The sequence below is a fragment of the Mirounga leonina genome, unplaced genomic scaffold, assembly GCF_011800145.1.
Source record: "Mirounga leonina isolate KUSES-001 unplaced genomic scaffold, KU_Mleo_1.0 Mir_152, whole genome shotgun sequence".
Lineage (NCBI taxonomy): Eukaryota > Metazoa > Chordata > Mammalia > Carnivora > Phocidae > Mirounga > Mirounga leonina.
The window spans coordinates 3,961,402-3,975,722 of record NW_023270380.1 but is presented as its reverse complement, the minus strand read 5'-3'; the positions used below and the strand labels follow the sequence as shown (position 1 = coordinate 3,975,722).

General features: G+C 38.8%; 1 protein-coding gene across 1 annotated transcript in view; it reads left to right on the top strand.

The window, feature by feature from the left end:
- PCNX2 (pecanex 2) overlaps window positions 1-14,321 on the top strand; it is a 305,854-nt gene that overhangs the window by 147,970 nt on the left and 143,563 nt on the right. Inside the window, exons 18-19 of the mRNA XM_035008472.1 lie at window positions 5,158-5,250; window positions 6,067-6,217. Of these exons, the coding sequence (XP_034864363.1) occupies window positions 5,158-5,250; window positions 6,067-6,217 (244 nt within the window). The remainder of the gene's footprint in view (window positions 1-5,157; window positions 5,251-6,066; window positions 6,218-14,321) is intronic.

Below are 14,321 nucleotides of genomic sequence, written 5' to 3'. Positions count from 1 at the left end.
CTAATATTGTTAGTGTCAGGCTATAGTGATCACAAATGATCTACCCTTTCTTCGTGTTGTAGAGCACTACAATATTATGTTATCCTATAATGGAAACAGTAATTAATACTAAAAAATTACAGAGACCTAAATTTGCATCTTGCTCAGGTATTTTGTATTCTGATTTTTGTAACACCTAACATCATATGGTTCACTTTTAAGACTCAGGATATTTATCAAAATGAAGCAAAGATTCTAAACCTTTTGTTTAAATAAGTGATTCAACAGACTCGGAGTTATTAGCCTTCAAGCATGTGAAGGAAGAAGGCAGCACCAGTAATTCTCCTTTTGTAAAACAAAACTAAAACTAAAACCTCACACATACTTACGTCTTTTAGAAACAGAGATGTATAATATATATTAAAATCAGCAAAGTCATTTAATAAGAAAACCAAAATTACAAACTTTTCACAGTTTTAAAGTCTATTTTCATAGGATGCAACCGTCTCTGAGGTCCAGGTGTTCTCAAGATTGCTTTTAAAAAATAATATTTTCACATTTGCTACCCTGTACTGCATTTAAGACACACAATTCAATGCACACGAAAAGGAGATGTTTGTAAGAATAGTACTTGTGCATTAGTAAGTACAGTATTGTTTCATGAATGAATGTGTTTATCAGAATCTGCTGCACTTCATACTTTTTGTAAAGGCACATGTATACAACATGTTTCTATGAAAAAAAAATATTTTCAGGAATAAAATTTTTGGAGTAGAATAATACCAGCTTTTTGGTGTCTGTAGGGAAAGAGGGAGCTATTTTCTTTTTATTTTGCTGATGTTACTTTTACCCATGTTAACAGAGTGGTCTGTGGTTTCATTAATTAGCACTAGCTTGAGGGGCACCTGGGTGGCTCAGTTGGTTCAGCATCTGCCTTCGGCTCAGGTCATGATCCCAGAGTCCTGGGATCGAACCCCGCATCAGGCTCCCTGCTCAGCAGGGAGTCCATTTCTCCCTCTCCCTCTGTTTCTCCCCCCGCTCCTTCTCTCTTTCTCTCTCTCTCTCTCTCCCCTTCTCTCTCTCAAATAAATAAATACATCTTAAAAAAAATTAACACTAGCTTGAAAAGCTCAATAATTACCATTTGCTATCACGTTTGGTGAAGAGTCTGTTCAAAACTTTGCCCATTTGCAGTTGGGAATGGGGGTGGAGAAAAATGGTTTGACTTCTTCTTATTGATTTCTAAAGTTCTTTTTTTTTATATTTAAAGTTCTTTATATATTAATATAGATAAAAGTTCTTTGTTGGATATATGTTTTGCAATTATTTTTCTCAGTCCCTGGCTTGCCTTTTCATTTTATTCATTTGAAGAGCAAATGTTTAAAATTTTCATGAACTCCAATTTAATGACTTCTTTTCTTTTAAACCTCCACCTTTTGGTGTTCTATTTAAGAAAGCTTTGCCAATCCCAAGGTCACTTAAGATTTCCTCTTATGCTTTCTTTGAGAAATTCAATAGTTTAAATTAGGTTTATAATGCACATTGAGTTAAGTTTTGTATGTGACATGAAGGAAGTGTCAAGGTTTTTTTGTTGTTTCGGTCTTTTTGTAGATAGCTATCCAGTTAGTTGTTCCAGTTACTTTTGTTGAAAAAATGATCTTTTCCCTCACTTAGGGAAAAGCTGTCATTTCATCTTGGCACTTTTGTTTAAAATCCATTGACTGTATATATTCTGATCGGGGCTCTTTGTTCTCTTGATCTAAATATATTTTTGCTCCAATACCATCAATACCTGATTCCTGCAGGTTTGTAATAAGCCTTGAAATCAGATATTGTATATCTTCCAACTTAGTTCTTCCTTTTGAAAGTTGCTCTACCTTTTCTAGGTCCATTGCATTTCCAAGTAATTTTTGAACTAGCTTGCCAGTTGTACAAAAAAATCCTATTAGGATTTGATCTCCTGATCAAATCCACTGGATCTATCAGTTTGGTAAGAGTTGATTTCTTAGCAATACTGAATCTTCAAATCCATGAACATGGTATGTCTCTCCATTTATTTCTTTAGTTCCTCCCAGCAGGGTTTTGTAGTTTTCAATGTACAGGTCTTGTACATTTTTGTCAAATTTATCCCTAAGTATTTCATATTTTTTATGCTACTGTAAATGGTATTTTAAAAACTAAGTATGTAAAATAATGGTCAGCATCAGTAGCCATTGGAAAAAGCAAATTAAAGCCTTAATTAGATACCACTACAGCAAGATTTCTCAACCTCACATTATTGACATCCTGGGCCTCATAATTCTGTGGTCAGGGACTGTCCTGTGCATTGTAGCATATTTAGCTGTATCCCTGGCCTCCACCCACCAGATGCCAAGGTCACTCTCCCTCTCCCTGAAATGTAATAGTCAACAATGTCTCAAGACATTGCCAAATGTTCCTGGGGAGGTAAAATTGTCCCTGGCTGAGGACTACTATGCTACACAACCCTGGAATGGCTAAAATAAAGAATACTGACCACACCAAGAGTAGGCAAGGACATGGAGTAATTGCAACTCTCACACAGTGCCAGTGAGAATGCAAAAAGTTTCCGAGGACTTTGGAAAACTGTGTGGCAGTTTCTTAAGAAGTTAAGTCTAAACCCACCATGTGTTCCAGCCATTCTACTAAAAGCATTTACAAAGAGAAATGAAAGCCCATGTCCAGAGACATGGCCATGAATATTTATTGGTAATCACCAGAAACTGGAAATAAATCGAATGTCTACCCACAGGTGGATGGATTAATACACCATGCTGTGTGTACACCAAGGAATATTACACAGCCATAAACAGCCATAGACTATTCATACAGACAACAACATGGATTACTATCAGAATAATTACACTGAGTGAAAGAAGCCAGAGCAAGGAAGAATACATATTCTACAATTCTATTTATATCACATTCTAGGGAATGGAATAAACCATCGTTATGGTGCAGATCAGTGATTGTCTGTGGACAGAGGAGAGAAGGGGGCATAGGTTAGCAAAGATCAGGAGAGTAGACTTTGGGGTGTGATGGCTGTGCTACTTACCCTAATTATGATTTTGGATTTCATGTGGATGTTCGTATGTCAAAACTCATCACATGGTACACTTTATATATATATGCAGGGTTTTGTATGTCAGGCATACCTCCATAGAGCTGTTTAAAAATTACAATACAGAAAAGCAATTGGCAGGAAGAACATTCTAATAAATAAAGGCTGGGCAATCGTTTGTATTTACAAGGGATACTCATGACACTGACAAAAATCAATGAAATTCCTGTATGTCATCCAACTGTGAAAAAAATAACAATAATCAGAGCTCATTCTCCCTTTTGCTTTGAGAAATGTAACCCTCCCCTCCCTGGCAATTCCCCTGATGGCCCACTGTTTTGCCTTTAGGCAAGGATGGTTGGTCAATTATAGATAACACTTAATTTTAAATTAGAAAATTTGGGAAAGTGTTTATCTTCCTTTTGGGTTAGCATTCAGTGATTTTTAAATGACATAAAACCACATCAGTGAAAACTAGGAAGGAAAAATTAACTTCTTTTCATAGCCTAAAGACTCAATGAGTTATAGATCTTTCCTTCGGGAAGGTCTGGCCTTTTATAAATCTTTGGAATGAAAGGAGATACCTGAATTTTGGCCATTTATTAATAGTAAATTTCTGGTGAAAACCTGTGATCACAGAAATTTTATAGATTCAGAATGAAAAAAGCCAATGATTTGCCCTACTTAAAAATCAGGGAAATTCTTACCATTTTTTAACCAAATTATTCATACCATTACTAAGGATAAATCTAGAAGTTAGTTTATCACTATATGATTTCTCCCATATTCAGTACCTGTATATGAATTGTAAGACAACTTTAGCAGATAATTGGTAAATTGACATTGAGAATATATCTCTTCACTGTACTATTATTTTTTAAAAGATTTTATAAGGCGGAGAGGAGCAGGGGGAAGAGAAGACAGAAGGACAGGGAGAGAGAGGATCTCAAACAGAGTCCCTGCTGAGTGTGGAGCGCGATGTGGGACTTGATCCCATGACCCTGAGATCACGACCTGAGCTGAAGCCAAGAGTCAGACGCTCAACCAACTGAGCCACCCAGGCGCCCCTCTTCACTGTATTATTAATTACTTTAACCAAGCGTGTTGACTTTTTCATCATATTGTTCAAGGTCATTATTATTCCATTTAAGCTGTCTTTCTGATTCCTTCCTATCACTTTGGGTGTCAATTCAGTCAGAATGCCAGCAGCATGACTTGCAAGAACACCACATTTTAATTTTAAAAACAAGAAAAGAAAAAAGGGGGAGGGAGATGTAGGGAAACATGTACACAGATACAATTTTCTGGCAGAGAGCATTCAAAACAATTATTTAAGAGGCATAATTCCTTTTCAATATGAGATATTGATATATTTATAATGATGGTTTCAGAGTTTTCAGGTGTGTGGTACCTTAAAATGTTCAATAATTGTGTACCACAGCAAGTTGGCCTCTGTAGAAAGAAAAAATTTGATGGTCCTTTGTGTCTCTTTTAGATCTATCAGCCAGCAGTATTGTGCTTGATTTGCACTAACAAGCCATCCTCCATATAATATTAATGCAGTATTAATAACATTCTTTGGTTTAATGTTGCTTTGTTTTCCCCCAGCCCCTGCTCACGGCTACAATTTTCTGAGATGGAAAATTTATTAGCAACTAAAATGTGAAATCTGTTCTGGTCCAAAGAAATAAGTGAATGTGTAAGAGGCTTGTATTTGGCAAACAGCTTGCATACAAGCTATGCTAAAGCCAAGTCGAGATGATTAGCACTTTATCCTCCTTTATCAGACCATGGGGTCTTGTATCTGATCTCTGTTTGTAGAGAAGAACCTTATGCTTCTCATACGTGTAGAAACTGTTTTTCTGCCGTGGGTAGCAGGTGCAGGCTAACCTTGCCCTGTGCGTCCCCCTTTCCCCACCCTTCACCTTGTTCTCACTGATGGTCCCAGTATGTGCCACTGGGAACATACCAGGTAAGTGACACGCTGAGACAGTAGGTTATCCAGAGTCAGGATCCTGTCACCTGACTTGACTGGTGACTACAGTGTTGCTGAGAGAGACAAAGAGGAGCAGCCTTTATAGTTGGTTCTCTCTTTGCAGAAGGATATCTTAAAATCGGATCTCATTATCTGCTCGGGGGCTGCTGTTCTCTCATTTGCAGTCAGTGCCAGCACCGTGTTCCTGTCCTTGCGAGTACGTATCCTTTCGACTTTATACTCTCCCCACCTCCTTAGTTTCCCTAATAACAGAGCCCGTTGTGGAGTTCCAGGGTACTGGCAGGATAATGGAGCCAGGGGAGGAAAACAAAACTCCAGCTGAGAGGTTTAAGGAGCATATCTATGTGCTGTGAAGGGTTATGTCCAAGATGAAACTTGGTGCACATGGCAGATTTGGTTCAAGTGCTTTATCCTTGTTTTCCTGCACCTGGGGAGTGGTGTTGTTGGCTAGAGCAACAACACACATCCTGGGACCCGGGGGTAGTAAGACAGGCTGATGGCACACTGTGGGGAGCAGAGACTGGAGGCATTACCATGTCAGGAGTCAGACAGAGGTCCCGGAGCCAAAAGGAGCTTTGGAACTTAATTTCCAGTTAGAAAAACAAACGTGGAGAGCTCTAGATGGGATTTCTGGCTTGAAGTTTCAACAGTTACTGTCTCCTTATAAAAGTATTATATGCTTAGGCATTCCTTCCAACAAAGGAAAGTCTATTAGTTACATTTGTTATTCTCGACCTCTTCTTTTAAAAAACAATGGCAACAAAGCCAAAGGGCAGAGTTCCCTTGGCCTTTGAACTTCCTGGGGCCAGCTCTCTACCCCCCACTTAGTGGCTCGTAACCCAGGTGGGTTTCGTGTGGAAGAAACGTTCAGAAGCCTGTAACAAGAACTGGGGTTGCCTCTCTGTTCTGCTAGAGGGAAGAGGGAAAGGGCAGTGGTGTTATGGATTATTCATGGGCATCCCTCCCCTCTCCTGCGAGGCTAAACAATGAGATTTGCCCTCTTGTATCACAGCCATTTCTCAGTGTTGTGCTGTTTGCCCTGGCTGGCTCGGTGGGATTTGTGACCCATTATATGCTCCCTCAGCTCCGCAAGCACCATCCATGGATGTGGATTTCACACCCCGTTCTTAAAAACAGAGAGTATCAGCAACGGGAAGTGAGAGGTCAGTAATATATCCCTCGTTAAAAAAAAAAAATGATGCAGTGGTAGGCATCCTTTACACCAGAGGGTGTACACAACCAATGTGAATGTTTGAATGCGGTAGAACTATACACTCAAGAATGGTTACTATGGTAGATGTTACATTATATCTCTTTTACCACAATTAACAGAAAGGGGGAAGAGTGTACCTTGGAGTATGCAGTATTGTCCCAGAACAAGAAAGTTAAAGTGGAGAGAATTAGAACTGTGTTTTATAAAAATAGTAATTGGTTATTTAGTATTGGGGAAGATGAATTTAGATCATTCAGTCCTGAAATTTATGCTGCTCCAGCTTAAGCTGACTGGGGACCAGGAAGAAGACTTCACGGCCCTCCCATCCTCCACAAAGTGTTTTTTTGGGGGGCGGGTGCTGGGCAGGGATGTAGCAGAAACTGCTGAACCTTTAGGACCTCTGAACCCTTGAACTTTGCTTCATGGCTTTGCTCACTTAGACCTAAACCCATGCTTGATTGCCTTAGGAGTTCTCGGGGCTATTTTTGGTCATGATCATGTCATAGCCTGGTAATCCAGATAGTGTCAGAACTTCCAGATAAGAAACCTCAGGAATTTCTCTGGTAGCTCTTCCCTTGCTCTGTGATCCAGCAGATGGCGGAAGGATTGATTTATCCCCATTTTTAGACACGTTGAAGTCATCGGTCACAGTTTATAGCTATAGTTTATAACTAGCTAGTGTGGGTCATAACTTTATAGCCCATTGTAACCTCTCTGTTGTAGAGGGAGACAGTCAGTTGTCACCTGCCAGGCACAAGGGTATGTGAGTGGCACCAAGATTTGCTGACTTGCAAGAATGTACTGGACTCACCAGATTGGTCAGCAGTAACTTCAGTATATTAGTGTGACAAAGGGAAAAGGGGGCAAAATAATTTAAAAATGAAGAAATGAAAAGAATCACTTAAAACACTGTCAAGAGCATTTTGTCAAGGAACATCTCTGGGTGGGTATGAGGAGCTGCCTTAATTTAAAACAGCCAACAGGGGCGCCTGGGTGGCTCAGTTGGTTAAGCGACTGCCTTAGGCTCAGGTCATGATCCTGGAGTTCCGGGATCGAGTCCCGCATCAGGCTCCCTGCTCGGCGGGGAATCTGCTTCTCCCTCTGACCCTCCCCGCTGTCATGTACTCCCTCTCTATCTCATTCTCTCTCTCAAATAAATAAATAAATAAACAAACAAAAAAAACAAAACAAAACAAAACAAAACAAAAACAGCCAACACAGGAAAATTGTAGATTGTTTACTGGAGAAATATGGCATCATGGGTCCGCTGCCCAGATAGGGTTTAGAAGGTGGAGAGGGGTCACCCTGACCGCTCTGCCCTCAGAGACTGGCTTCTCATCTGCAACACCAGCAGCTAGCTTAAGGGTCAAATTTAATATATTTGTGCTTTATATATATATATATATATATATAAAATATGTAATATATATTATATTAATATGTATATATTTTAATTAATTTAATTAATATATATATTATATATGTGTGTATATATATATTAAATGCCCTGTTCAATTTCAGGTGCTACTTCAATGCAAATTATTATCAGTATTACAAAACCTGAAGGAAGACGGGCTCAGAGTGGGTGTAATGTGTAATGGTTAGCTCATGTTACAGCTCACTTGTGGAAAGAGGTGCATCCCAGATGGGTGCTTGCTGGTGGATAGGTAGGGCAACCAGAGGAAGCTGGTTTCTACGGAGCTTCTGCAAGTGTTAAGGTCACATCCCCCTTTCATTTTCTAAATCTGTAGGAAGAACTAAGTTTTGGCAAAATTACTGGAGTATTTGGGGCTTTAGTATTTTGGTGTCATTGATTTTGGGTGGAGATTTGAAGTATGAGGCTTTGCCTCAGGAGCCTGCATATCTATATCCATATCAGCTGTACCTTGATCTCTACTTAGATATTTGGATGCCCTGGGGTGAGCACAGAGAACTTGTCAAATTGAGAGAAAGAAAAATATGAGAAATGAAGCTCAGGCCAAGCTTACTGTGGCAGTTCAGAGTGTGGAATTCAGCAGTGAAAATATTGAATTCAGCATTCAGTAGTTTAGTTCAAAGCCTGTTTGTTTTGGTTTTGGTTTTTTGTTTGTTTGATTTTGTTAGTGTGGTTGTTTTCTTCCCTGAATCTAGTGGAGCCCAGTTTAAAATAGAATCATTTAGATATTTTAAACCTGCATGACCTTTTCAGTACACGATTGAAGTCCAGGTGAGTGTGAGTGTGTTTGTATGTTGATGGCTCCTCTTTGAGGGGCAAGTGACCAAGCGGTGCTGGGTCTCCATCCCATACACTGGGCTGGGAGCTCACGCCTGTTAGCACGGGCTCAAGCCCAGACTCTGTGGGTGTTTCTCCCTTGCCTGCATTAGCTGTTCATAAGCCACTTGAAATCTAGCCAAGAGTAATAGATTTGACAAATTAGGCATATAATGAAGAACAGATTGCATTTCAAAATTGTGTGCATTAGAAGGAGAATCCAAATATTTAAAATATGTTGGTATGAACTCATTGAAAAGCCATTACTCATTTTGGTATCATCTGGTCCTGAGTTTCCTTCCTCCTCTTCCTGGCATTCCGCCTTCTAGATAGTTCACTCTTTATTTCTTTTACTCCCAAGAAAACACACACAGGAAATTCAGACCAATCGTATACTTTTTAACGTGAAACTGTGCTCAAATCTCCTTTCTCATAGGATCAAAGAATATTATAACTGGAAAAGAAGAGAGAGCAGAGCAGGGCGAGTGGGTCTGTGGCATAGCAGGAGAATGCCCTAATCCCATGGCAGACATTGCTAACTGGGAACAATCCGAAAACTGGGCCCAGGGCAGACATTGAATTGGCGTGTGAGATGAGGCATATGTGCCGTCCCTGTCTTAGAGTTTATAGAATGCCATCCCACCCTTCACGTAGGAGGAAACAGAAGCCTACAGAAGTCAAGGCACATAACTTCAGTCCCAGCAAGTCTGTGGCCAGTGAGTGAGCAGAACCCAGGGTATCTTCCTCCAGTCCAGTGCTCTTTCTGCCACCCGCTCTGCTATTGGGCTAGTGGGCCAGTCGGGTGTAGTCTGGATGCGGCTCTTAGACAGCATGGTGCCACAGTCATTGTTACCCAGAAGGGCCCCATCACTGCAGTAGGCCCTGTAGAGTCCAGCATGCCATAGTCGAAGGCCAACTCTACAAAGCTTTAATCCCTGGGTTGAAACAGACTCACCACAGTGAATTCTGGGCATTCTTGTGGTTTCTCCAATATACTCCATTCTCTGACTGTCCTCTCTTTGCTGTTCCCTTTGCCTGTGATACTTTTTCTCAAGCATCAGTAGACTCAGGCCAGATGATTCATCCTTCAGGTCTCTGTTTAAAAAATCAGTCCCTCCAGAAGTCCTTCCCTGACCACCTGGATCAGACTAACCTCCCCGCTGCTCCCCTGAACCTCCCTTTCCATCATATTCTCTCAAGTGAGTGTGAGCAACATGTCTGTTTGCTCGTGCTGGTCCTTCACTGCTTACTGTGGTGCTGGGCACAGAAGTGTGTTTACTGAATGGCACTTCATTTAAATATCATCTGCTTTCTATTTGCTAGAACAAATTTAAACTTGGTGTATATACTTTCTTTCGGTTTACTTTCTTCTCTGCATACCTCTGATATATAATTTTACTTGGCATATAAAATTACATGGAGATACGAAATAAAGTTTGATATAAAATTCAGACTACAACTCAAATTGAAGACTGGAAATTAAAACATGTATTTTTTAGCCAATTCAGTTCTTTACGTTGGAGACTAATATAAGTAAACTTTATCCCATCCTAGCCCCAACAAGATGTTTCACCAATATTTGAGCTAAAAGAATGAAATTCTATCACTCATAATACAGTTCAGCAGACATACGGTGATGTGGCTATAACTGACATATTAATGGGATGTGAAGTTGTTCAATCTAAGTGATTTGTGCTGAAAATAACAAGATAACAGAGTAGACAGCACTACAGATGGCACCATATTAGTCAAGTATGGAACTTTCAAGACCAAATGTTTAAAGGAGCACCTGGAGTTTTAGAAAATAAAACAAATCTATGATCCTGAATTGTGATGGTAATTCCAGACAAATGACTTCATTGATCAGCTTCTGTTATAAAAGAGTAAGAAGGTGAATCTGTTTGAAAATTTGTTTTAGCTAATGGTAATAAATACACATCTATCAATGATGACTTTGAATGTAAATGGACTAAATGCTCCAATCAAAAGACATAGGGTGACAGAATGGATTTAAAAACAAAAACAAAAAACAAGACTCATCTATAATTTGCCTGCAAGAGACTCATTTTAGACCTAAAGACACCTTTCAGATTGAAAGTGAGGGCTTGGAGAAACATCTACCATGTACGTGGATATCAAAAGAAAGCTGGGGTGGCAGTACTTCTATTGGGCAAAATAGACTTTAAGACAAAGACTAACAAGAGAGAAAGAGGGGCACTATATAATAAAAAAGGGGGCAATCCAACAAGAAGGTCTAACAATTGTAAATATTTATGCACCCAACCTAGGAGCACCCAAATACATAAAATGGTTAACAAACATAAAGGAATTAATCAGTAATAACACAGTAATAGTAGGGGACATTAACAACCTACTTATATCCATGGACAGATCATCTAAACAGAACATCAACAAGGAAACAATGGCTTTGAATGACACACTGAACCAGATGGATATATTCAGAACATTCCATCCTAAAATAGCAGAATACACATTCTTTTCAAGTGCACATGGAACATTCTTCAGAATTGATCACATATTAGCCCACAAAACTAGCCTCAACAAATTCAAGAAGATTGAAGTCATACCGTGCATCTTTTCTGACCACAACATTATGAAACTAGAAGACAACCACGAGAAAAAATCTGGAAAGACCACAAATGCATGGAGGTTAAATAACATGCTACTAAACAATGAATGGGCCAGCCAAATCAAAGAAGAAATTAGGGTGCCTGGGTGGCTCAGTTGGTCGAGCGACTGCCTTCGGCTTGGGTTATGATCCTGGAGTCCCATATCGGGCTCCTTGCTCAGCAGGGGGTCTGCTTCTCCCTCTGACCCTCCCCCCTCTCATGTGCTCTCTCTCTCTCATTCTCTCTCTCAAATAAATAAATAAAATCTTTTTTTTTTTTAAAAAGAGGAAATTAAAAAGTACATGGAAACAAATGAAAATGAAAACACAATTTGTGGTCCAAAACCTCTAGCATGCAACGAAAGCAGTTCTAAGAGGGAAGTTTATAGCAATACAGGCCTACCTTAGGAAGCAAAAAAATCTCAAATAAACAATCTAACCTTACACCTGAAGTGGCTAGAAAAAGGACAACAAACAAAACCTAAAACCAGCAGACGGAAGGAAATAATAAAGAATAGAGCAGAAATAAATGCTATAGAAACTAGAGAAACAATAGAACAGATCAATGAAACCAAGAGCTGGTTCTTTGAAAAAATCAATAAAATTTATAAACCTCTAGCCAGACTTAGAGAAAAAAAAAGAGAAAGGACTCAAAATCACAAATGAGAGAGGAGTAATAACAAACAACACCACAGAAATACAAATAATTATAAGAGACTATTATGAAAAAGTATATGCCAACAAAATGGACAACCTAGAAGAAATAAATAAATTCCTACAAACATATAACCTACCAAAATTGAAACAGGAAGAAATAGAATTTGAACAGACTGATAAGCAAAGAAATCAAATCAGTAATCAAAAAACTCCCAACAAACAAAAGTCCAGCACCAGATGGCTTCACAGGCAAATTCTACCAAACATTTAAAGAAGAGTTAATAACCATTCTTTTTAAACTATTTCTAAAAATAGAAAAGAAAGGAAAACTCCCAAATTCATTCTATGAGGCCAGCATTGCCTTGATACCAAATCAGATAAAGACACCACTAAAAAAGAGAACTACAGGCCAGTATCCCTGATGAACATAGATGTAAAAATGCTCAACAAAATACTAGCAAACCAAATTCAACAATACATTTTAAAAAATCATTCATCATGGTTAAGTGGGATTTATTCCAGGGTGGTTCAATATTTACAAATCAATCAGTGTGATACATCACATGAATAAGAGAAAGGATAAGAACCATACAATCATTTCAATAGATGCAGAAAAAGCATTTGACAAAGTACAACATCCATGCATCACAAAAATCCTCAATGAAGTAAGTTTAGAGGGAACATAGCTCAAGATAATAAAGACCATCTATGAAAAATCCACAGCTAATATCATCCTTAATGGAACTGACAGTTTTTCCCCTAAGGTCAGGAACAAGACAAGGATGTCCACTCTCACCACTTTTATTTAACATAGTACTGGAAGTCCTAGCCACAGCAATCAGATACAAAGAAATAAAAGGCACCTAAATCAGTAAGGAAGAAGTATAACTTTCACTCTGCAGATGACATGATGCTATATACATAAAACTGGAAAGACTCCACCAAAAAACTGCTAGAACTGACAAACTAATTCAGTAAAGTTGCAATTATACAAAATCAGTGTACAGAAATTTGTTGCATTTCTATACACTAATAATGAAGCAGCAGAAAGAGAAACTAAAAAAAAAAAAAAAATCCCATTTACAATTGCACCAAAAGTAAAAAGATACCTAGAAATAAACCTAATCAAACAGGTGAAAGACCAATGCTCTGAAAGCTATATAACACTGATGAAAGAAATTCAAGAGGACAGAAAGAAATGGAAAGATGTTCCATGCTCATGGATTGGGGGAACAAATATTATTAAAATGTCTATACTACACAAAGCATTCTACACATTTAATGCAATCCCTATCAAAATAGCACCAGCATTTTTCAAGAATTGTAACAAACAATCCTAAAAATTTTTTTTAAATTTTATTTATTTATTTGAGAGAGAGAGAGAGAAAGCATGAGCAAGCTGGGGGAGGGGCAGAGGGGAAAGGAAAGGGACAGGGAGAGAGAATCTGAAGCAGACTCCAAGCCAGATGAGGGGCTCGATCCCACAACTACAAGACCATGACCTGAGTGGAAACCAAGAGTTGGATACTTAACCGACTGAGCCACCTAGGCACCTCCAATCCTAAAATTTGTATGGAACCACAGAAGACCTTGAATAGCCAAAGCAACCTTGAAAAAGAAAAGCAGGGGCGCCTGGGTGGCTCAGTCATTAAGCGTCTGCCTTCGACTCAGGTCATGATCCCAGGGTCCTGGGATCGAGCCCCGCATTAGGCTCCCTGCTCTGCTGGAAGCCTGCTTCTCCCTCTCCCACTCCCCCTGCTTGTGCTCCCTCTCATGCTGTGTCTTTCTCTGTCAAATAAATAAATAAAATCTTAAAAAAGAAAAAAAGAAAAGCAAAGTCGGAGGCATCACAAGTCTGGACTTCAAGTTATATTACAAAGCTGTAGTGATCAAAACAGTATGGTGCTGTCACAAAAACAGACACACAGATCAATAGAACAGAATAGAAAACCCAGAAATAAACCCACAATTAATCTTCAGCAAAACAGGAAAGAATATCCAATGGGAAAAAAGACAATCTCTTCAACAAATGGTGTTGGGAAAACTTGACAGCAACATGCAAAAGAAAGAAACTGGGCCACTTTCTTATACCATTCACAAAAATAAATTCAAAATGGATTGAAGACTTACATATGTGACCCGAAATCATAAAAATGCTAGAAGAGAACACAGGCAATAACCTCTTTGACATCTGTCATAGCAACTTTTTTCTAGATAGGTAGGTTCTCTAGGTAAGAGAAACAAAAGCAAAAATAAATTATTGGGACTACATCAAAATAAAAAGCTTCTGCACAATGAAGGAAACAGTCAACAAAACTAAAAGGCAATCTATGGAATGGGAAAAGATATTTGCACATGACATATCTGATAAAGGGTTAGTATCCAAAATATATAAAGAACTTACAAAACTCAACACCCAAAAAATGAATAATGCAATAAAAAAATAGACAGAAAACATGAACAGACATTTCTCAGGGAAGACATCCAGATGGCCAACAGACACATGAAAAGATGCTC